Here is a 22,301-nt window from a genome sequence, read left to right as displayed (position 1 = left end):
TCGACACTTCATATCAAAGTCAAACTAATAGTAAACAATAAGAGTGTGAGCCTAAAATGTAGACTTATGTTTTCACCATTTATTTGAAACAAGTGGGACTGCATTTTAAGTCAAAAGTGGGATGAATTTTGACAAACCTGTCTTCATAGCTGTATCTGAAGTGGTTAGTTGGAGTTTAGATTGGAGGCAAAATCTTTATAGATGACACTATTGGTGCGTTTGGTAGACGGGTAATGGGGTGTAATGGTTACAAGGGTAATTAAATTTTAAGTTTACTTGTGTTTGTTATGTCAGTATAATTTTTACTCCTGTAATAAATTTTAGTAATTGAGCTTATTTTTTATACATAAAGTTTACTGGTAGAGGGACCTGGGTAATAAAAAGTAATAGGAAGTTTTACTCTAATCTATTACCCCCTTAATTAAATCCCTAAAAAGCTCCTCACACATGGTAATTGAAAATAAGCTCCAACGAGGAGAATTTCACACTAGAAACTTATATATATATATAATATAATATGTGTCTGTGTGTGTGTATATATGTATATATATACATGCATATGTATCTATATTTTTTAAATTTTGATACATGATAGTCGTAATAATAAAAAATAAAAAAAAACATGATCTTACTTTTTTTCTAGTTTGGTTAATTACAATAATAACAAACAAAGGTAATGGTATTACACCAGTAACGTATAGCCATAACAAACAAGAGTTATGAATGCTTGGGTAAATTTTACCATTCTTTACCAAACAATGGTAACAATTATTCTCCATAATTATTATTACCCTTGTAACATTTACATGGATAACAAATTATACCCCCAAATTCTTACTCTCATACTAAACACACCGTATATGTGAACGATTTGCTAGGTGCATCTCTGGTACAAGAGTTATGTTAGTACCCAATTCAAGTATAATTCAAACTTCCACAATTTTCAAAATTTTAATATCAATGTACTAACTTAGAATATGTGCGTTATAGACTTGTTAGGGTATGTCCCCTGACGTTTTATAATTGTACAAGGATGTGATGTTTGTGCGTTATAGACTTGTTATGGTATACCCCTGACGTTTTATAATTGTACAAGGATGCGATGTTTTCAAGAAAAGATGAATTATAACAATATAATTATAATATATAATATATAACTATAATTTCTACTTAGTGTTGCTATGTTTAGAAAATATATAGAGATAATCTATAGGATTTGAGATAAATCTCCTTTACATTTCAATAACACAAATTTAATGGACCTAGAAAATTTTAATCCCCTTATCTATAGCTTGCAGAATACCTATGCCATACCCGCTCTATAAACTTGTCGCTAGGGCTACCTATAAACCTGCTCCATGAATATGTTTCTAGTGTCGCCAATGCTTAACCTATACCATGATGTGTCATTTCATCAATAATTATTTGTATTAGGTTATTACCCAATTGAAGTATATTTCAAACTTTCACACCATTTTTGATTTATATCTGGTTGTAAATTAGTAACGATGTCATAAACTTCTCCTTGCTTTTCTATGGTGACAGAATGGAGGTTGATTTCATTCATCTCCAACAAATTGCCAAGACTCATCTTCTTCTTCGAATAATCATGCAAGACTTGGAGGAGAGGGTCTTCGAGTTGAAGAATCTCTCTTATTTGCCTGTTAATGACATATGCCTCTGATGATGGAAAGGTAACCCTCTCCACCAATCTATGGACTTCTGCATTTTAGAGAGAGTAAAATGGAAAGAAGATAGAAATGACTTTTAGGAATTATTGATTTGAAAAGTGGGTTTATTATCACGATTAATATATTACTGTTATTTATTTATTACTACTTTATCTCATGCGACTCTTCATTTCCCTCAATTAGCATCTTCGCTACCGGCCCTATCACAAACCTTCTCAAGGCACGAGTCAACAAGGTATGCTGCTTTAGATATGGTTTGTCTGTGTCATTCCTGGGAAAATAAAGAAAACTGAAAGACGCCCTAAACCTAATTTTTAGGTTAATTTAGATTACCAGTGGGAAACTCAGAGCCAGTTTACAATGGTCTGTGTTAATTTGGGTGCCACATGATTTAAGATGTTGAAGTCTAAGACTTTGACTTCTCTTATCTTCCGTAGTTGGCTGTTCATGCCTCTATGTGGTCCTCTCGGATTTTTTTTGATGATCTACGATGTAGGGGTCAAAATTCGGTAAGGAAACTTTGGGGATTTTCTTGAAGAAGAGCACTATTTGAACCCCACGATTTACTAACTATACCTCAAAATATTGTTAGAAGGCCCATTCTTAATATACCCCAATGTCCCTACCAGATAAGCCCCAAATCCTTTCAATCTTGGCAGGTTCGTCTTCTAGAAATCAACCAAAACTCTCATTTCACCTTCATCTTCCCTGCCACGCTGGCAAACAAGGCCTCATAGAATTCATGGCAGAGATTTCAAGTATGGGAAGGCTTCAACACAAGAATTTCGTCCCAATGTGAGGTTGGTGCCGTAAGGGCGACTTGTGCTCGTCTATGACTACATGCTGGCAACATCGTTGTCAAGTCCTCACCGATGTTGCCGAAGGACTGAACTACCTCCACCATGACTGGGACTAGGTTGTCCACCCACACACGAGTTGATTACCGAAGAGATTGTCGTATGGGTCTACACCAAAGCATGAGCGGGACTCATTGAGTTGGTGTGCTCAAAAATATGGGGAGGTTTGAAGGATGAGGAGATGAAGAGGTTAGTTACAAAAGACATGAAGAAGAGGAGGAGGAAGAGCAAGGATTGGAGCAAGAAGAGAGAACTCAAATAGAACAAGAAGAGAGAGGAGGCAGAGTAGTAGATTTAGGGTTTACAATTAGGGGTACACATTGTGTTCTTAGGAAAAATAGAAAAAATGATATACGCAATAATTTTATATTTTTAATTGGGGTGTATTAAAATTGGGTGCACTTAGTTAAATTTGGGGTTCAAATAACGCTCATCTTTTTTGAATTGCTAGGTGGCTTTTTGTGGTGAGCTCTATGGTTGATCTTAGGGCTGTTACTGGTATGGTAAATTATCCATTGGTATACCATTACCGACAAATTGGTTACCGAAAATAGCAAAAGATTGGTATATCGTTACCAATTGTTCGGTACGGTAAATTTACCGATGATTTCGGTAACGGTAACGGTAAGCAAAGTTCAAAACCGGTAAATTTCCCGATTACCGACATATATATTAATATTATTTTCAGTTTTAGCTTTATTTAATTATGACCATTAGATTGATCTAATTTAATTTAGACCGTTGATTATTTTTAGGGTTATCATTTATATATCACTCGTAGCAATTTCATTAACTTTAAAGCAGTGTTTGTTACATAACAAAATGCTTTGTTGGTATTGATTACATGCTTTTTTTCTCCCTTTCCATTATGGTCTTTTATCTTCATTTATCTTGTTTCTTTTAGCTTTCCTGCTATAGAGTTTAAAACACTTCGGATACTAAAAATATTAGAAATTAATGAAATGAAAGATTTTCCGTTATAGATTGTTGGAATAATATTATGTGAATTCTCCTTTCTTTTTTTCTCCGATTGATAGGTATTTTCTCTTATTCACATGTAGCACAATGATCCTTCTCATTAATCTATCATTTTTATTATTGGTATTGTAGGTAAGATGAAAGTGTTGTAGTCTCATAGACTATTAAGCACAATGCTACTTGATGCATTTTTTTTTTCTTTTAGATAGGTTTTAAGAATTGGTTAATTTACCAATTACCGACTTACCATTACCAATCGATCGGTATACCGACTCTTCTGGTAACGGTAACGGTAACATTTTTTGAGTTACCAAAAGAATTGGTATGGTAACGGTATTCCGTATTTGGTAACGGTAGCCGTACCAATAACAGCCCTAGACTTGATCTTTTAGCTTTTATTAGGGGTTTTGTTTCTCTTATGAGGAGTCGGAAGTTTTTGAGATTTTAATTTACGAGTTCATTAGAAAGAAATGACTACGTCTACGTGTATGGGTCGAGTTGAGACCTAACGAGGTAATGGTTTCCGGAATAAAGTTTGGTTTGTTTATATCATTACCTGGCTTGCTTGATTTTATCTCTATATATCATTACCTGTTTATGTTCATGTTTAACTTTTGTTTATACTAATTTCGTGCAACTGATTCCCGTATGTGTGTTGTATGCGTTCAGCCTGCTAAGATCTGAAAAATGTTATGGTACGATGCTCATAAACTCTTCGTAGCTGTGTATCTTGGCTGATTTTCATTACCAATTACTATTTTGTGTCATTCTTTTGATATTGATTTGCTTAGTATGCATTGACTACATATCGCTAATTGGGCTTCTGTGAAACAGTTTACAATAATTGGTGACGAAAATTAATCATTATTGCACATATTATTGCTGCTTCTGCTTTCGTTTTGTGCTTCAAACTGGATTTGACTATTTTATGGTTTTCTAAAATAGTTATTAATAGCATTCATGCAGGTAACAAGTCACTTATCTACTTTGATTCTCTGTGTGCTATGAAAGCACAGCATTACAACTGAACAACCATTCGAAAGGTTGCGTCTTTTAGCTTCAAGATGTTGCTACATGTTCTTGTTGGGTTGTATTTTATGAAGCATGTCTATTATGGATCATATATAAATTCTTTTAAGTAACATGCCCATGTTTTATATATTGACATGGATGTGCATCATGGTGATGGAGTTGAAGAAGCTTTTTATTTCACAGGCAGATATGAAGCTGTGTCTCAACTAGAAATTTAGTGGTATGTTTGTGAATTTTATTTTGGTCAAACTAGTCTTTAATGATTGAGCATTATATGTTGGTTGTCTTATCAAGCTTACCATGAAAAAGACAACCAACAAATCTGTTATATTCATGTAAGGTTTTCTTATCAAAGCTTACCATGCTGAAATAACTCTGGGATCTCTCTCTCTCTCTCTCTCTCTCGCCTTTATATATTTATGTGCAGGCCATTTGCAACACTACTGAAAACATAAATAAATTTCCACTGAAAAGTCAATCACATCAGGGAGATTTTTACTGCAATTTACATGCAAATTGCTGCCGGCTTGCTTGCATTTTAAAAACATTTCTCTCTTAATATCTTAGCCAAATCTGCAATGAGGCAACGAACTGGAGGAAGAAGCTAAGCAGGAGCTCATCAAATCACTAGAACTGCGTCTCCCTGAAAATTTCGAAACAGAAGAACCGTATAAAAAGTAACGGAGAATGAGGACGGAGATCTGAGGAAGCAAGGATTACAGCTTCATAGTCTCACTTGATTGTCAGAAACGCAAATGCTAGGTACAGCGAAGATACATGCTTAATTCTTTTTGTTATTTTTTTTTAACCGAAATGTTGATCACTCTCAGGTGTGTAATGTGTTTTTCTACATCTAAAGTTTATTTCTCTGTTCTTTCTATATAAGTTTGATTATTTTTTAGGCATTTTGATTCATGGGTTTTTGGTTGATACATCATTTACATGAATTTTTTTAGTTGTGTATAATTTAGTTATACTTTTCTCTCCCTCTATAATCGAGTGATATGGCATTGCTTTCATAGTTCTCTAGTCTTTTACTTATCTGTCAAGTTTATTTTTTGCAGGGCCTTCAGTTGTTCACCATAGACATTATACAAGAACTTGCCACCAAATATGTCTTTTACGTCATTGACATAAACTACTTCCCCGGTAAGTATAATATTTGACATTTTTACTATTTTGATGGAATGAATACTCTTATTTTGGCCTTCAGTTTTTTGTTTGCTTAAAAACTTCTTGATGTATTACTCACATTTCAAATAGGAACTGTCGTGGTATCTAATGTAGGGTTTCTATAATCGGTTGCTTGTATTTAGAAGTGGCAACTTTTCAGCTGATATGAAGTGTAGCATTCGTTCGAATATAATTTTAATCCAATTTCTGGGAGTACATCTGTACATCTGAAAATACAATCAGTGTATCAACCCATCCCTTATCCAACACTAGGGGTCGGCATCAGGCTGACGTGAACATATAAGACCAAGCCCAAACCCAGAATTAGCATTTGGGTTTTCGGCCGGGCTCGACATGAAAATGGCAGCCCATGTCGGCCCTTGGCCCAAATGAATCGGAATTTGGGCCGGGCTGAGGCCCAATTAATCCATGAAGATAAAATTGCGGGGGAGTTGTACATGGCCCAAATTGAGACGGCAATCCCAGGACAAGGAGGCGAAGCTGCGAGTTCATGAGCAAGTGAATGACCTGCAGTACCAACATCACCTATTGCTTGCATCAAACGAATATGTGTGTGTATTCATTTAAGAGAATCCTTATTTTCATACCATCAAAATACAAATATATTTTTTTAAAATTTTAAAAAAAATGTTTTGATCCCTAAAAGTTAGGATCTCATTTTAAGATCTCATGAGAAAATTTATAATATATATATGAGGCACTGTAGAAGATCACTGAAGAGGACATATGTATATATATACATATATCTTGTTGTGACTTATTCGTATCGGGTAATTGGTCGGGTTTCGGGCCTGGCCTGAATTTAGCCCATATAGTCGGCTTCGGGTCAGACTTAGCCCAAAAATTAAGTCTCAAGTCCGAAATTCAAAAAAAAAAATTATGTTATGAGAAATTTATGTAAATTCTTAACTTAAACATGTTTGAATTGAGTTAATGAATGTCGATTTTTTTTTGGTCGGGGGAGGGAACACTGGACACACTCAAGATATTTGAATTCCTTACAAAATGTGAGGGGTATAGGAGACAAATCAAATTCAGAATGCATAAAGTACTAATTGCCGACAGATAGACTAGTTTAATTTAGTTATATGTTACATGAACGGCTAATGACACTGTTAATTCCTAAAACCAAAGGGTTAGGTGGTGCATTTTGACAAAATAAAATACGCATCACGTTTTTAGCCCTTTCCAGTGTTTTGAAAGACCAAAAACAAAAACAGCTTCAAAACACCTCAAGTTTATGCACAATCTAAACCTTCAATTTAACCAAAACCCATTTAAGCAAGGCTAGACACAAGGATTGCGGACCTGATTAGACCGAATGGGTGGCCCAATACAAGAACAAATCCATGTCACCAAAAAGGCCCATCAAAATAATATAAAGAGCATAAAACAAGTGACCGAGTTGATGCAGTACCAGCAAAGTTTGACTTCCTTTTTGACAGAAACCTCTCCAACATTTCTACTTAAACATGAAGGTTCATTCACACATCATTTACACAATAGCAAACTCAGATGAAATCATTCATTTAGCGACCGTATTCAAGGCTTGAGTAAGATGTCAAAAGTCCATCAGTGCTGGTTGGAGATGATTGTGGATGAGCATGATATGCAAGAGCAGGCATCTGCATTGGGAGATCTGGTAGTGGAGCCTCAAAGTTTAGAACTTGAATAGCCTGCCTCATCGAAGGCCTTAGACGGTGATTAGGATGAGCACAACAGAGTCCAACAATCATCAAGTACTGCACTTGTTTGTCGTCGAAACCACCCCCGTGCAGTCTCTCATCAATAGCCAAAAGAAGATCTCCACGACCATAATGACTCCAAATCCACTCTACCAAAGCAAATCTTGAGTTATTTTCTATGATATTGGTAGCCTTTCTTCCAGTGGCAATTTCCAGGATCACCACTCCAAAGCTATACACATCTGATTCTTTGCTAGCCCTACCAGTGCATACATATTCAGGAGCCATGTAGCCAAAAGTTCCTGCTAACCCAGTTGACATAAGACTTACCTCATGGTCAATGAGTCGAGCCAAGCCGAAATCACCAAGCTTGACAATGAAACTAGAATCCAACATTATGTTACTTGATCTGATATCGCGATGCACTACACACTGCTCCCACTCTTCGTGAAGATATAGCAATCCAGATGCTATTCCAAGGGCGATCTTGTACCTCAAAACCCAAGTGAGGGGAGGCTTCTTGCCAAATAGGTGAGAGTCAAGGCTTCTATTTGGCATGAACTCATAAACAAGAAGGAATTCGTGTTTATCATGGCACCAACCAATGAGCTGAACCAGATTCGGGTGCCTTAACCGGCTAATGACCCTTATTTCAGTTATATACTCCCTTTTCCCCTGTTTAGAACCTCTTGAAATCTTCTTGACAGCAACTGGAATACTTAGATCATTCAAGTATCCTTTATAGACTGCACCAAATCCTCCCTCGCCCAATTTTCTTTCACTTGAGAAGTTTTTTGTCGCTGAAGCAAGATCCTTGTATGAGAACCTTCTTGGTCCTGCTTCCCTCTCAAGGTCTTCATTGAACGATGTCATGTTCATCGTTGTCTCTTCTGTTTCCATCCTCTTCTGCTTCCTTTTCCACAGAACAGCTGATGCTATAATCACCCCGGCTATCAAAGCTCCTACTAGTGAAACTGCTAGACGTATTATTGGTCTCCTTGTTCTAGCTTGATTTTCCCTTGTCTCCTTGATATTCAAACTTGAATGGAACTCCCATGAATTCAAATTATGTCGTTCCATGTTATAACCTGTAGCCGCTGAAAATCCAATCGAGACCCACTCCGGTAAAACCTCCATTAGGTCGATGATGTAGGAAAGGCTAGAATTCTCATTAGGATCATTGGTTGCCTGAAAGGTCCACGACACACTGAAATTCTTAGTAGTGGCATTGTATGTAATCCATACATCAGCATTATCATTACTGTGAAGGGTAACATTCCAAAAAGTTGTAACTGCAGAAGCAATTGAGTTCTTGTTGATACCAATGTGCTCATAAGGAGGATCCCATTCTGGATTCGAAAAGGTGTCGAACTCTACATGAACAATCTGATTCTTGGAAGAGCCGCTTGTTGTGGTGCTATATAGGCCTAAGTAAGCATCAGCTGAATTCAGTGGGATTGAGAATCCCACAGGAGCGATGAAGAAAGCAAGTCCTGCAGAATAATTGTGCAAGGCACGGCCTTCTATGTCAATAGTGAAGGAGAAATGGGTATTGAAGTCAGCAAGTTTTCTAGTATCAGGGTCCCAAAGAGGCACTTTTTGTGAATATGTAGCTCTACCGATGTGGCAAAAGTATAATTCACTGGTAAAATCAATGACTCCAACATAAGTCGTTGCATCTCCTTCATAGATTATGCTGAGGTCATTCGGATCAAAGCGATTTATCTGGAAAGAAATTGACTTAGCAGTTGGAAGAAAGAAAAGGAAGAGGAAGCAGAAGGAGCGAAGTAAACATGACAAGAGAGAATTATCCATGGAAAAATAGACAGAACATGCAACGGACTTCTGCAGTTTCACTGCTATATATGCTTATAGCTCTTATATTGACATAAAAATTTGCATAACGAGGAAGTCGCATCCAGAAAAATGTATAGAAAGACTTGGTCTGCTTGAGCAGTCACTAGAGTATGGTCAAGACTCAAGGTTGAAACACATTATCAAGCATTTAACTAAGATGACTATTCTAAACAATCAGAAAAGACTGAATAGAAATACTACTTATATGTTGTAATTCCATATTGGAACAACCATAAGTTTCAACCAATCTTCAGTCAGATCTGGCTGAATCATCTTGTTGGACAACCAATCATTGTAAAAAAATGAAGGTTGACTTTCCCATCAAACCAATCAGAAATCTGCTGTAGCAGCACTGTCAAACCTGCTCCAGAAATATGCTTTGTCTACACTCTAAAACTTGCTGCTATATGAACCAGAAGCTAGCAGACAGAAGAACCAGCTGTAGCAGAACAAAGACAAGCAGGCAGACAGCAAAGAAAATGAAGAGAGATTTTTGTAGAGAATCCAGAAAATCTGTATCGCTCTCTTGCTTGTTACAGTACAAAAAATGAACCAAAATGCAACTACACACGAGTGCTACACAACAAAATATTTACAGTTGATCATTAGAACCTATTGACCAACTATGCACAGTAATGCAAATACCAAATTACTTATCACTTAACACAAGTCATAACACATGCTTATGACCACAGAATATACTAACACATAAAACTCTAGATATGTAAATGCATGACAGATGAAATCAAAGAGAATCTCAAACTCTAACACTCATGCCAGTCAGTAGTTATGCAGTCCAATTACATTTCAGGAGAAAAATGCTTCTGGTGTAGTATTTATCTCCTAGAGTTGACTATAAGTAGCTGACGTAAATAAAAAAAAGTAGCTGATGTAAATTTAAAAGATTTTAACTCTGAGAGTATGAAAGGAACATTTAAACCTCTCCCAATACTTAAGTTAGGCCTGATAACAACATCCCTACAAACTACAAAGTAATTCTAGTCAAGTCAATTCTTAGACTTGCCATATCAAAGTTAAACTACTTCAAGCAAGTATATTGTGGAAATTTTATGTCACGTTCTAATACTATTAACTATTAAGGATTAGAGAGTAATTAAGGATATGTTAATATAGGCTTCATTCATTGCCGGGTCAGAGTTGTATGAGGTATTCATAGATTTATCACATCATGCAACACAACTTGATTTATATTAGCAAAACCATCATTATCCTTTGATGCCACGTTATTATCACATTGTGATCATGGAATGGTTTTGTGATTAAGCATCACCATGGATAACTTTGTAGATTACCATGGAAAAAGTATTTATGCATATACATATGCATACGGTGATACCAGAGAAGGACATGACTTCACGTCAAAAAGAAATGTAGTTTCTAAGGACTTGAATGGGTCAAGATTGTGATCTGTAGAGAGAAATGCCTTTAGCGAAACCACTCACAAAAACTATTTAAGATAAAAAAAAAAGAACCATCATTAGTATATAAATAACAATAAGAATCATCTAATATTTTATTATACTACATGATCTAAATAATTAATATAATCTTTATTTGGAATTTTCTCGGCGCAAATTCATCTGTTGTAAAAAATCCATTTTATCAGGTTTGAACTTGGGTGGAAATGTTTGTTGTTGAAAGTTCTGTGATGTTTAAGGGGACTTCCTCTAGTTAACATTTGTTTAGCTAAGATTTGTTGGTTTGCATATTAGAAATGTAAAAGATTTTTCTTATGTTTCATTTAAAAGTTGATACTCTTCTGTATACATTTTTAATGATGAAGTCAATTTTGATTGAAGTTTTCTTCAATATAAAGCAAACTCTGGTGTTGGAAACTTGATGATCAAGTTGTGGAATGAAATCATGAACAAGATACAACTTAAGAAGTAACAGTGGTCTAACAACTCATTTCTTGACTCTAGTCATGGAAACCTCTTTCTTTGTTTTTCTCTTCTGGTTTTTCTTTGTTCTTCTTCTTCCCTCTGCTTATTCAGTTTCTTTCCAAATTCCTCGATTTGATCCCACCGATGCCAGAATAGTATATGAAGGTGACGCTAGGCCTAATGTTGGAGCCATTGATTTCACAAGCCTAACTTATGTCTGTCACATTGGTAGAGCCACCTATGCACAGAAAGTGCCACTCTGGGACCCTAAATCCAGCAAGCTAACAGACTTCACTACTCGTTTTTCGTTCAGCATCGACACCCTGAATCGATCATCATATGCTGCAGGCCTAGCTTTCTTCCTTGCTCCTGCTGGATTCCTGATTCCGGTTAATTCCATTGGTGGGTTCCTAGGCCTATACAACACCACAACAAGTGACTCTTCTATAAATAAAATTGTTCATGTTGAGTTTGGCACATTCTCTAATCCGGCATGGGATCCTCCATATCAGCATGTTGGGATCAACAAAGATTCCATTGCTTCAGCAAACACAACAGCTTGGAACGCAAGCTTCCACAGTGATGATAACGCAGATGTACTAATCACATACAATTCTACTACAAAGAATTTTAGTATGTCATGGACTTATAAATCAACCAGTAATCCTCAGGAGAATTCTAGTCTCTCCCTCATCATTGATCTTCGAGAGGTTCTACTGAATGGATCATGATCGGATTTTCAGCTGCAAATAGTTATCTATTCGAACGACATTTGGTTTCATCTTGGGAGTTCAGTTCAAGTTTGGATATAAAGGAAACACATGAAAACAAAGAAAGAATTTTAGGCCTTACTGTTGGTCTACCAGTTTCATTTGGTGTCTTGCTTGTTGGAGCAAGTGTTGTCTTTGGTATTTGGTGGAGAATGAAGAAGCAAGAGGCAGATGCAACAGCAGAGATGGTGAATTTAACATCAATCAATGAAGATCTTGAAAAAGGAGCAGGACCAAGAAGGTTTTCTTACAAAGAACTTATGTCAGCTACCAACAACTTCTCAAATGACAGGAAACTTGGAGCAGGAGGATTTGGTGCAGTTTACAAAGGGTACTTAAGTGATCCGCATATTCCTGTAGCTGTCAAGAAGATTTCAAGAGGTTCTAAACAGGGGAAAAAGGAGTATATAACCGAGATAAGGATCATTAGCCGGTTGAGACACCGGAATCTAGTGCAGCTCTTGGGTTGGTGCCATGACAGAGGCGAACTCCTTATTGTTTATGAATTCATGTCGAATGGTAGCCTTGATTCTCATATCTTTGGGAATAAGACTCCTCTGACTTGGGTTTTGAGGTACAAGATAGCCCTTGGAATAGCCTCCGGAATGCTCTATCTTCACGAAGAATGGACACAATGTGTGGTGCACCGCGATATCAAATCAAGCAATATAATGCTGGATTCTAGTTTTAATGTTAAGCTTGGTGACTTTGGTTTAGCCAAGCTCATGGACCATGAGCTAGGTCCTCTCACAACTGGGTTAGCAGGAACATTAGGTTACCTGGCTTCTGAATATATAAGCACGGGCAGAGCTAGCAAAGAGTCGGATGTGTACAGCTTTGGAGTGGTGGCATTAGAAATAGCCACAGGAAAAAAGGCTGTCAATCCTACAGGTCAGAGCCCGGAAATGAGTTTGTTAGAGTGGATTTGGGGTCTTTATGGAAGTGGCAATCTGATATCATCAGCAGATCAGAGAATGCGCATGGACTTTGACAGGAAACAAGTAGAGTGTTTGCTGGTTGTTGGACTCTGGTGTGCTCATCCTGATCACAGTATGAGGCCTTCAATAAGACAAGCTATTCAGGTGCTGAACTTTGAGGCAGTGATGCCTAATCTTCCTACAACAATGCCTGTTCCTATGTTTCATGTGCCTGCCTCTTCATGTTCTGCTGAACCTTTAGTCAGTAGTTCAATCCTAGAAATTGGTCGTTAAAGTTTAATTATTTGTCTTCTAATGTATTCACAGATGTTCTGTCATTCCACAGTGACATAGTGTTTAAGTTCACACTGGGAAACATCCTCTTCACAGTGAGGGAAAAAGAGTACCTTCATCTGTTTTAGGATAAACCTTGTAGTGATCAATAAGAATTTTGTTCACTGGGTTTGATACTTTTATTGTAGAAAAACTTCTTCATCAAAAGTTTCCGATGATTTATGTAACTTGATTCTGCTTAATGTTTTTTTAGGTTTAATTGTATACACATATTTTTTTTTCTTAGATACCTGATATTCATTTTTACATTACTACAAGGAGGCTCAAGGATGAGCCTTGGCCTACCTAACTTTTTAAGTTCAGTACACAGATCACACTGCTGTGCTTTTACTGCAGGACCCATATCTACCATCACTAGATGCTGTCCACTCTCCTTTATTTATTTATTATTATTATTATTATTATGAATAATATTGATTTTATGCTGTCTCTTTCCCTTTCCCTTTGCTTTTTCTTTGTCAGTACACAAAAAAGTCATAGCCCACACCTTAACACATTATGCGGTCTAAATTACTACACTTGATGGCCTCCAACTTTAATCATTCCATTCTGTAGACAACTTGCATTGAAATTTTTATTTCCAATAATACACAGACAAATCAAAAGTTTGTCAAGACTTCTGATAAGCAAAAAATTGTTAATTTGCTAACCAGACTGAAAGATTTACATATAGATTTGCCTCAGAAATTGAGGGGATAAGATAGCTTAAAGAGACACTTCAATAACTGAATTAGTAGTCATCAAAGGTTCACCAGTAACACCGATTGAAGGAATGTCAGGGACATGAAACATAGGAACAGGCATTCTGCTTGGAAGATTAGGAATATTGGCTTCAAATTTCAACACTTGAATTGCTTGTCTTATTGAAGGCCTAAAATTGAGATCAGGATGAGCACACCAGAGTCCAACAATCATCAAACACTGAACTTGCCCCATGTCGAAATCCGATTGCAGTCTCGGATCAACACCTGAAAGAAGATTTTCATTTCCATAAAGATTCCAAACCCACTCTACCAAACCCATTTCGGAGTTCTCCTCCAAGGGCTCGCTTGTCTTTCTTCCTGTTACAATTTCTAATGCCACCACTCCAAAGCTGTACACATCTGATTCCTTTCTAGCCCTTCTTGTGCTTATATATTCAGGTGCAAGGTAGCCTAAAGTTCCTGCTAACCCAGTTGTCAGGGGACCTAGCTCATGGTCCATGAGCCGAGCTAACCCAAAATCTCCAAGCTTGACATTAAAACTCGAATCCAGCATTATATTGCTTGATTTGATGTCGCGATGCACCACACATTGCTCCCATTCTTCATGAAGATAGAGCAATCCAGAGGATATTCCGAGAGCAATCTTATATCTCAAATTCCAGTTCAGAGGAGTATAACTTCTCTTGTTGAACAGATGCATATCAAGGCTTCCATTTGGCATGAACTCATAAACGAGCAAGAACTCACCACTGTCGTGACACCAACCGACAAGTTTCACCAGGTTCCGGTGCCTCAACCGGCTAATAACACTGACCTCGGTCACATATTCTTTTTTGCCTTGTCTAGAACCTCTTGATATTTTCTTCACAGCAACTAGCATGTCTAAATCTATCAGGTAGCCTTTGTAGACAGAACCAAATCCTCCTTCACCTAATTTCTTATCATTGGAGAAGTTTTTGGTAGCAGAAACTAGTTCTTCATAAGAGAACCTTCTTGGTCCGGCTCCTCTTTCCAGGTCTTCATTTATTGATGCTAAAGTCGATTTCTCTGCTATATGCTTCCTTTTCTTCTTCTGCAGCTTCTTTCTACGGCAAATACCAAAAGCTATAATTGCTCCAAAAAGGAAAACACTTGCTGAAACTGGTAGACCAACTAAGAGTCCTAAAGAATTGGCATCCTTTCCGTTTGAGTCCTCCTCCTCCATATCCAAGCTTGAACTGAACTCCCAAGACAGAACTGTATGTCTTTCTAGCAGATTACTCGTGGCAGCAGTAAATCCAATTGTAACCCACTCAGGAAGGACCTCTCTCAGATCAACAATGTAAGAAAGACTAGAATTCTCTCGATAAGTATTGGTTTTCTGGTAAGTCCAAGACACACTCAAGTTCGTGGTGGTAGAGTTGTAATTGATCCAAACATCAGCAATGTCTTCACTATGTAAACTAACATTCCAAGGAGTGGTAACTGCTGAAGAAATTGAGTTTTGGTTAATCCCCACATGTCCATATGGAGGATCCCAATCAGAATTCGAAAAGGTGTCGAATTCAACATGGACAATTTGGTTATGAGAGGATCCAGTGGTTGTGGTGTTATAGAGGCCTAAGAAACCACCAATTGAGTTCACTGGGATTGGAAATACAACAGGAGCAAGGAAAAATGCAAATCCGGCTGCATAAGAGGTACGGCCTTTAGTGTCGATGCTGAAAGTGAAATGGGTAGTGAAGTCTGCAAGCCTTCTGGATTTGGAATCCCAGATTGGCACCTTCTTGGTGTAGAAGGCTCTACCAACTTGGCATAGATAATTTGTGCTGGTGAAATCAATGGTTCCAACAAAAGGCTTCGCTTCTCCTTCGTAGTATATGCTATTATCATCTTTATCAAAACGAGACTTCTGAAAGGAAATCGAAATAGCAGATGGAAGAAGGAAAATGAAGGAAAGCAGAAGCAGCAAAATTAGAAAGCAAGAGGCCATAGAAGGCTGAGAAGATATGCAACAAAAAAAAAATGACCCTTGAATATTTTATAATGGTGAGTTGGTGACTCTGATTTGCTGTAGTTCCTGTATTGCTAAGGTATACAGCCAGTGTACAATTTTGACTAGTCTTGTGAAAATGAAACTTAAAACATAATGGAGCGTAGGCTATCAGTATTCAGTAATTATTATTTTTAGATGTTGAAGTCTTGGAGATGCTCAACTTTCAATCTGTTCATGTAGAAATTTCAAGGAAGTGGGGGTATATATGTCAAAGTTCATTATAGAACTGGAAGAAGTGAGGAACTATTCCCCATTCACCAAGTCCCCTTCCATGTTTCCGTTGCCCTGGATTTGTACAAGTTTTCGTAGACAAAAAAGCTTAGCTATTCCTTCCAAATATGTCCAAAACCCTTTTTCCTTATCTATTTTTTTGTATATGAACTTAATTAGCTTTTTTTTCTTTTTTTTCTTTTTTTTCTTTTTTTCTTTTTTTTATAATTGGTCCAAAGACTCTGATGTAGAATGGTCCTAACTTTCTCTGGATTAGATTTGTTCTCGCCTAGTCTGAAGCAGAGAAACTAGATTTATGTCCCCTGTAGGGATATGGAACTTTCTGTGATATTTCTTCCAGGAAAATATACTTTTTGACTAAACAAACTCCCGAGACTATTGATATTTCAGTACGCTGTACAGTCCAGTCATAATCATAGGAAAAAATGGTGAGCCGATATATTTGAAAATAATTTACATGCATGTACTAGTAAACGCAGGCATCAATCATATTAATAAAACCTGAATTGGTATCGATAAAAGATAATCCTTTCTTACACAGCTAAGCCATGTCCGTTTCTTATTAAATGAATAATTACTAATCCACTTAGTAGCACCAGGAATATGATCTTGTGGTATCATAATGCTCAAGCACTAATTGTGCTTTTGAGTGCAAGACAATTGATCATGGATTCTGTGATCGATCAAGAAAATTTTTTAATCTCGCCCCGATTAACCTTTCGGCTTACTGTGCATATGTACCGGTGCAATGAGGGGTGAATGAAATGAAAGGGAACCTAGTTCAAGGAAAATAACCATGCAAGCATATGCCAGGTTGAATAATATAAGCAATGATACTAAAGCTAAAAGAGTGCACAGGATGGTAGTTTTACCTGGTTAGGCGTTATTGATTCATACTTTCGCTTGTCCTGCGAGAACCATCAATCTTCTAACGATTAGAATTTGCCCTTGAGAATAATCTGTTGAGTGCATCCATAATAGGATCTCTCTCAGGCATTTCTTCGAACACTGAACCGGCATTCCCTCCATTCACAATCCGAAATATACCCGTTTAGGCACAGCAGTCTAACAGGAAATATGTCCCTCCAACATAACCCAAATATGGGTATGATGTATATCAATCAAGTCAAGGACAAGGAGGTTGTGTTCTGTAATCTGTTTCGAGACAGTTGTGCATCGATGGGCTTTGAAAAGAAGAACTGATTTAAGTCTGTAATGTCAAGCAAAAACCCACTAACCCAGCCCAAGCCTCTTGCTGGGCCTGTACTGGATATTATGAAATGAAACGATCGGAACCATCAGGTAAAGATCCTTCATAATCAAATTATTGCAAGAAAATTAAATAAACACAAACCCAAATTAGAAGGATTATTGTTTTACAATATATACATACATTTATATTTGATAAAAATAATATTTATTATTTTTAGGCCCTTGAGTCTGCATGCCTAACTTTCTCAAGCTCGATTAAAATAAGGCTCAAGGCCTTACTCATTGACACCCCTAACTTTAAGTTATTTTTCCTTCTTTAAATAAAACCCGAATGAAGCCAAAAGACCCAAAATACTAAAACAAAAGAGGAAATTTTATATACACACCACTATTCTATTATTTTTACACCACTTTTTCAATATGATAAATCACATCATAAAATAATAAGTCTACACACAAAATAGTTGTGAAAAGAAGAATATACCATTGATTTGTAAAATTTTAGAATTTTAATTATTAAATTTACACACATATTGTCTGGTTGGGGGCTGGAATACTAATAAATTTTAGAATTTTCATTGAAAGGTTAATATGTCATTGTATACAAGAATATTTATGAAAACTACAAAAAAAATTTAAAAATAATGTAAAGATAGTAGATTTTTGGTTTGTATATAAAATTTCCCAAACAGAAGTTACAGAACTGGGGAGCTACACAGCCCATTGTAATGTAGACTTTTTCAGCCTGCCAAGAAGCAAGGCCCATGGAAACCCACTTCAATGCTCCCGCCTCCCAAGCCCTATAATTGGGTCAAAGTCAAAATAATATACATTGAATGTAAAGAAAAGCATTTTTATAAAACAACATAAATGATTGATGAACATTAATGTTGCCGTATCAATGTTCTACCAATGATGAAAATTGACATGCCAGACTGAGATCTGAAATCAACTCATTCTGCTGGGTTTCTTTCAAACGACAAAACACATGAATCTATATACATTAATGAGAATTAATCTATGGAAATGACATAATAATATCAAAATCCCATATATCTAGATTAATTTATCTCGAAATCGATGGATTTGATTTGGTTCTTGGAAGTGACAGCCTTCATCGAAATTCTGGGAATAACTGAGAGCATCATAGTGGAAAGACAGAGCTGGCTTTGTTGCTCCTCCATAAATGCAGCTCTTCCCTAATTCCCTCACTAACTTCCTCACAAACTTTCTCCAATATTTCTGGCACCATCTACTCCTTCTTTCCCTGTTGTTGTTGTTGATCCGTTTGTACTCTACTTCTTCATGAATAACTGGAATGCAAGATGAAGAAGAAGACATTATGCACTTGAAAGATCTCCCCAGACTCAGATCTCTCTCCATCTTTCATCAACACTAAGCAATTCTTTTCTCCCCTCTTCTCTTCTCTTCTCCTATTATGTGCTAAAGAACTCACAAACAATAATGTGACTCATGTGAATGAGGACTGAGAGAGGAGAGGAGAGAGCATACTGTTTATATATATATCTCTACATGGATAATTAATTTTTACTTTTTTTTTTTTAATCTTAGCATGTATACTCACTCTCTCTCTCTCTCTATCTATCTAATGTGAAATAAAGTTAATTAATGTTCAAGATTTTTGAGAAAATGTGATAATTATAAGAGAGAATAATAAATTTTTGTCTTTGATAATTTGTCTAATACTTGACGATAATTGATAGAAATGAATGTGTATATCCTACTTTATGGAAGATAAAACCAAAAGGAATGTATATATATAAATGAATTTAATTGACTGATTGAACACCTCGCTAGCTTGTCATCAATTTGTTAATTATAAATTAAGAATAATATTGATGCTGATTGCTGGTAGCAGGTGAATGATTAATTCTCCAACAGATTAAATTATTTGTAAAAATCTGTCAAATTAATAAAACATTTTTTGTTGGTAACCAAAAAAACATACAATATAAGTTTACTTTTTGAACATTTGATATGAGTTTAAACTCAATTCATCAAGTCGGCACGAACAGAATGAAGTGTCTCGTCGGAGGACATGATAAATTGTTTCAAAACCCAACGCATTGCGACAAATGTATCGTTTACAATGAGAATCCAATATTCAAAAAATCTTCTGAATCACAACAATTAATTATGAATTAAAATTAGTATAAATTAGATGGGACATACCATGATGACGTTGGATAATAGCAGTAGCGTGAATGGAGGACAAATAGAGATGAACAAAGAAAAGGTAAAATCCCATGATTCTGTTGTTGAAAGATAATCACAGAAAACTAATAATTAACCAACAACATTGTAACAGATGTATGGTAATGGGACAAGAGTGAGGAAGCAACAATCATGAAAAATTCTCAAATTAGAGATAATATGAATTAAACTGAAAAATAATTTGAATTAGCTGTTAAATGAACAGAAAAAAAAAAGAAGAAAGAAGCAGCGTGTGATATTGGTACAACAAAGGAGAACAACAGCACACACCCACCAAGACATGTTGGGACTTGGGTTATTGTCGTTTTTGAGGTAAGAGATAAGAGAACACGTACAGACACACACTTTGTCACATTTTAGCAGTCGAAGATTCTGATTTCTGATTGGCTTAGCTTCCTCATCGAACTGCATTTTCTTGTTCAATTTATCATGTTACGTGTCTCTTAGGATTCCTTTTATTTCATCTACCAAAATTTTCTCAATCCAATACGACTTTGATTCAACGGGAACACATGCAGGCTTGTCTACCAAACATCACAATTATACACAAAGAATATATGATACACTCCCTCACACTAGTGTAAACAAAAATATAAACAAAAATCGAACACCTTTTCAGATAATAAAATGTATTGTCTGAGTTAATATACTTTGGGGATGGCTCAGGAGAACAAATCCATACGGATCCGTCGTCAAGAACCAAAAATATTTATTGATATATGATTTGTACTTAAATTTCTAAGCATTTTCACACACTCCCCTAGCTACTTGTGTTTTAAAATAAATAATATGATTTAAAGCTATCAATGTACACCTTTTGGCTTTTAAGAGAGACGCTATCATTAAAATGGTTCTAATATATATTCTGCATAAATAGGGGGTTTATTTCCAATTGGACACAATATTAATCCTATAATTGAAAACTTCATCACAAAAGCTGGAATAGCTCAGTTGGTTAGAGCGTGTGGCTGTTAACCACAAGGTCGGAGGTTCAAGCCCTCCTTCTAGCGAATTTTTGAATTATTTTTGAATTTTTACCGGTGGACCAGTTCTCCAGGTTTTTGTGGTATTTCAGAGGTCGTGAACCTTCACCGTAGCCATTGCTCAGACATAAATGGCCTATTACCAGTATACAAGAGTAAGAACAACGGCTAGAAGCACGAAGGGACGTACGCAGCTCTGACACTAATGTCTGAGAAGCTAGCCGATGGAGGCAATACTTCGAATTCGAAGAAGATAATTTCAACTATTGGGCTTATCTTTACTTAACAAGCTATTGGGCTTTCGATTGGGCCTCAAATGGACTTCAGTAGACTTGAGATGTAAATCTCCTCCTTTAAGAACAACTTGGGCTTTTGTTTTCAACTGGATCTTAAAGTGTTATGATCATATGGTGACGTACCCTGCCTTTGGTGGCAGAATTCATGACTAGATGGTGTTTTGGCAATTGTTGGAACCACTCAGAGAGATTTGGTCTTCTTGTGCTTTAGGAGCATTCAAAAACAATAGAATTCATGCCTCATAAAGACCACATGATTGTAAGAATCATCAAAGTTGCGAAAATAGTTCATGCCATGAATCCCAATTACCAATCCACTAAGAATTGTTTTCTGATCTTCTAGTTGCAATTTTGATTCAAAAGTTTTCTTTTTTAATTAAGCCATGGTGTGGATTTCGACCACTGAACCTTTAACTACCCGCAATTCGATGTGCAAGACTCAAATTGGTGTCGCATGGTGCCACAACCACAATAGCAACCAGCACTTCTCTGTCATTGCTTTTTGGGTTTTGTTAGTTTTTAGCACAGAAAGGCATCTTCTTCGGCTAATCCTTTCTTTTCGATCAATCTCTCATTCTCCGAGGAAGGGAAAAAAATGGCAGGAGCAGGAGGGATAACTAACGCGGTGAATGTGGGGTTTTGCTGTCCCAGCCGATTGAGAGAATCACGAGTTCATCTCCCATATCTCCCTCAATGTCCGCCGCCTCTTTGAGTTCCTCAGCCAATTTGGTACTGTTTCTCACTAATATTCAGATATTTTGTTTGTTTGATTATGGCAATCTTCTATAAAGTGTCGATCTGGGTCTTCCTATTTTCTTCAAATTGATGACTTTCTGTATATGGGCTTGTTTCAGAGGATACAACAATGAGAAGGTTGGCATATTTGAATGAGAAACTTGATACAATGGAGTGTCAAATAGAGCTGCTAGAGGTCCAAGTTGGTACTGCATCTGCCAACGCATCTCTTTTTGCTACCTGATCTACGTATGTTTGTTTTTAATTGGATTGTCGATGATTTACTTCCTTCTCTGTACAAATGTTGCTTCCCGAAAGTATCCTTTCTTGTCTATGTTGTGTATGAAAGTTGAGTAGCTGATCTTTGCACCCAATTTTCCAAGTAACAGATATAAATATCTTTCTGCTATTTGCCTATTTCTTTATTCAAATAGTTTCTGGCTGAATTTCTTTGGAGTTATTAGTCTCTAGTTGAGGAATATTGATTGATGAAAGCTTATTCTTAATGTGATTCGTTTTATTTCCTGCTTTTGAACCATCTTCGTGGTAGTTTATCCGCTGTTATCTTACCTATGATTTGGATTTTTGGATACTCGGAGCCCTCAACTTAATAGGTGAAATCTTATCCTAG

The 22,301-nt window shown here is 36.5% G+C and overlaps 3 protein-coding genes, 1 non-coding gene and 1 pseudogene across 4 annotated transcripts; 3 read left to right on the top strand and 2 right to left on the bottom strand.

The window, feature by feature from the left end:
- Nucleotides 1-7,281: 7,281 nt before the first annotated feature.
- LOC119992637 (L-type lectin-domain containing receptor kinase IX.1-like) lies at nucleotides 7,282-9,252 on the bottom strand. Its single transcript, XM_038839437.1, has one exon. It carries the CDS (start codon nucleotides 9,250-9,252, stop codon nucleotides 7,282-7,284), a length of 1,971 nt encoding a protein of 656 aa, XP_038695365.1.
- Nucleotides 9,253-11,110: 1,858 nt separating this feature from the next.
- Nucleotides 11,111-13,433, top strand: LOC119992903 (L-type lectin-domain containing receptor kinase IX.1-like). Its single transcript, XM_038839736.1, is given in 2 exon segments — nucleotides 11,111-11,918; nucleotides 11,921-13,433. Coding segments are annotated over 2 exon segments (1,938 nt in total). The 5' UTR covers nucleotides 11,111-11,239; the 3' UTR covers nucleotides 13,180-13,433.
- Nucleotides 13,434-13,758: 325 nt separating this feature from the next.
- Nucleotides 13,759-16,208, bottom strand: LOC119992899 (L-type lectin-domain containing receptor kinase IX.1-like). The gene has a single exon (XM_038839723.1). It carries the CDS (start codon nucleotides 15,913-15,915, stop codon nucleotides 13,945-13,947), a length of 1,971 nt encoding a protein of 656 aa, XP_038695651.1. The 5' UTR covers nucleotides 15,916-16,208; the 3' UTR covers nucleotides 13,759-13,944.
- Nucleotides 16,209-20,592: 4,384 nt separating this feature from the next.
- Nucleotides 20,593-20,666, top strand: TRNAN-GUU. Its single transcript has one exon. It is a non-coding gene; the product is annotated as a tRNA-Asn (tRNA).
- A 412-nt stretch (nucleotides 20,667-21,078) lies between these two features.
- Nucleotides 21,079-22,128, top strand: LOC119995463 (annotated as a pseudogene).
- The last annotated feature ends 173 nt before the right edge of the window (nucleotides 22,129-22,301 follow it).

This window comes from Tripterygium wilfordii, chromosome 3, assembly GCF_013401445.1.
Source record: "Tripterygium wilfordii isolate XIE 37 chromosome 3, ASM1340144v1, whole genome shotgun sequence".
NCBI lineage: Eukaryota > Viridiplantae > Streptophyta > Magnoliopsida > Celastrales > Celastraceae > Tripterygium > Tripterygium wilfordii.
The sequence above is the reverse complement of the archived record's forward strand: the minus strand, read 5'-3'. Positions and strand labels throughout refer to the sequence as shown.

Coding starts and splice junctions, on each gene's coding strand:
- LOC119992899 (XM_038839723.1), bottom strand. CDS start 15,915: ATGGCCTCTTGCTTTCTAATTTTGCTGCTTCTGCTTTCCTTCATTTTC.
- LOC119992637 (XM_038839437.1), bottom strand. CDS start 9,252: ATGGATAATTCTCTCTTGTCATGTTTACTTCGCTCCTTCTGCTTCCTC.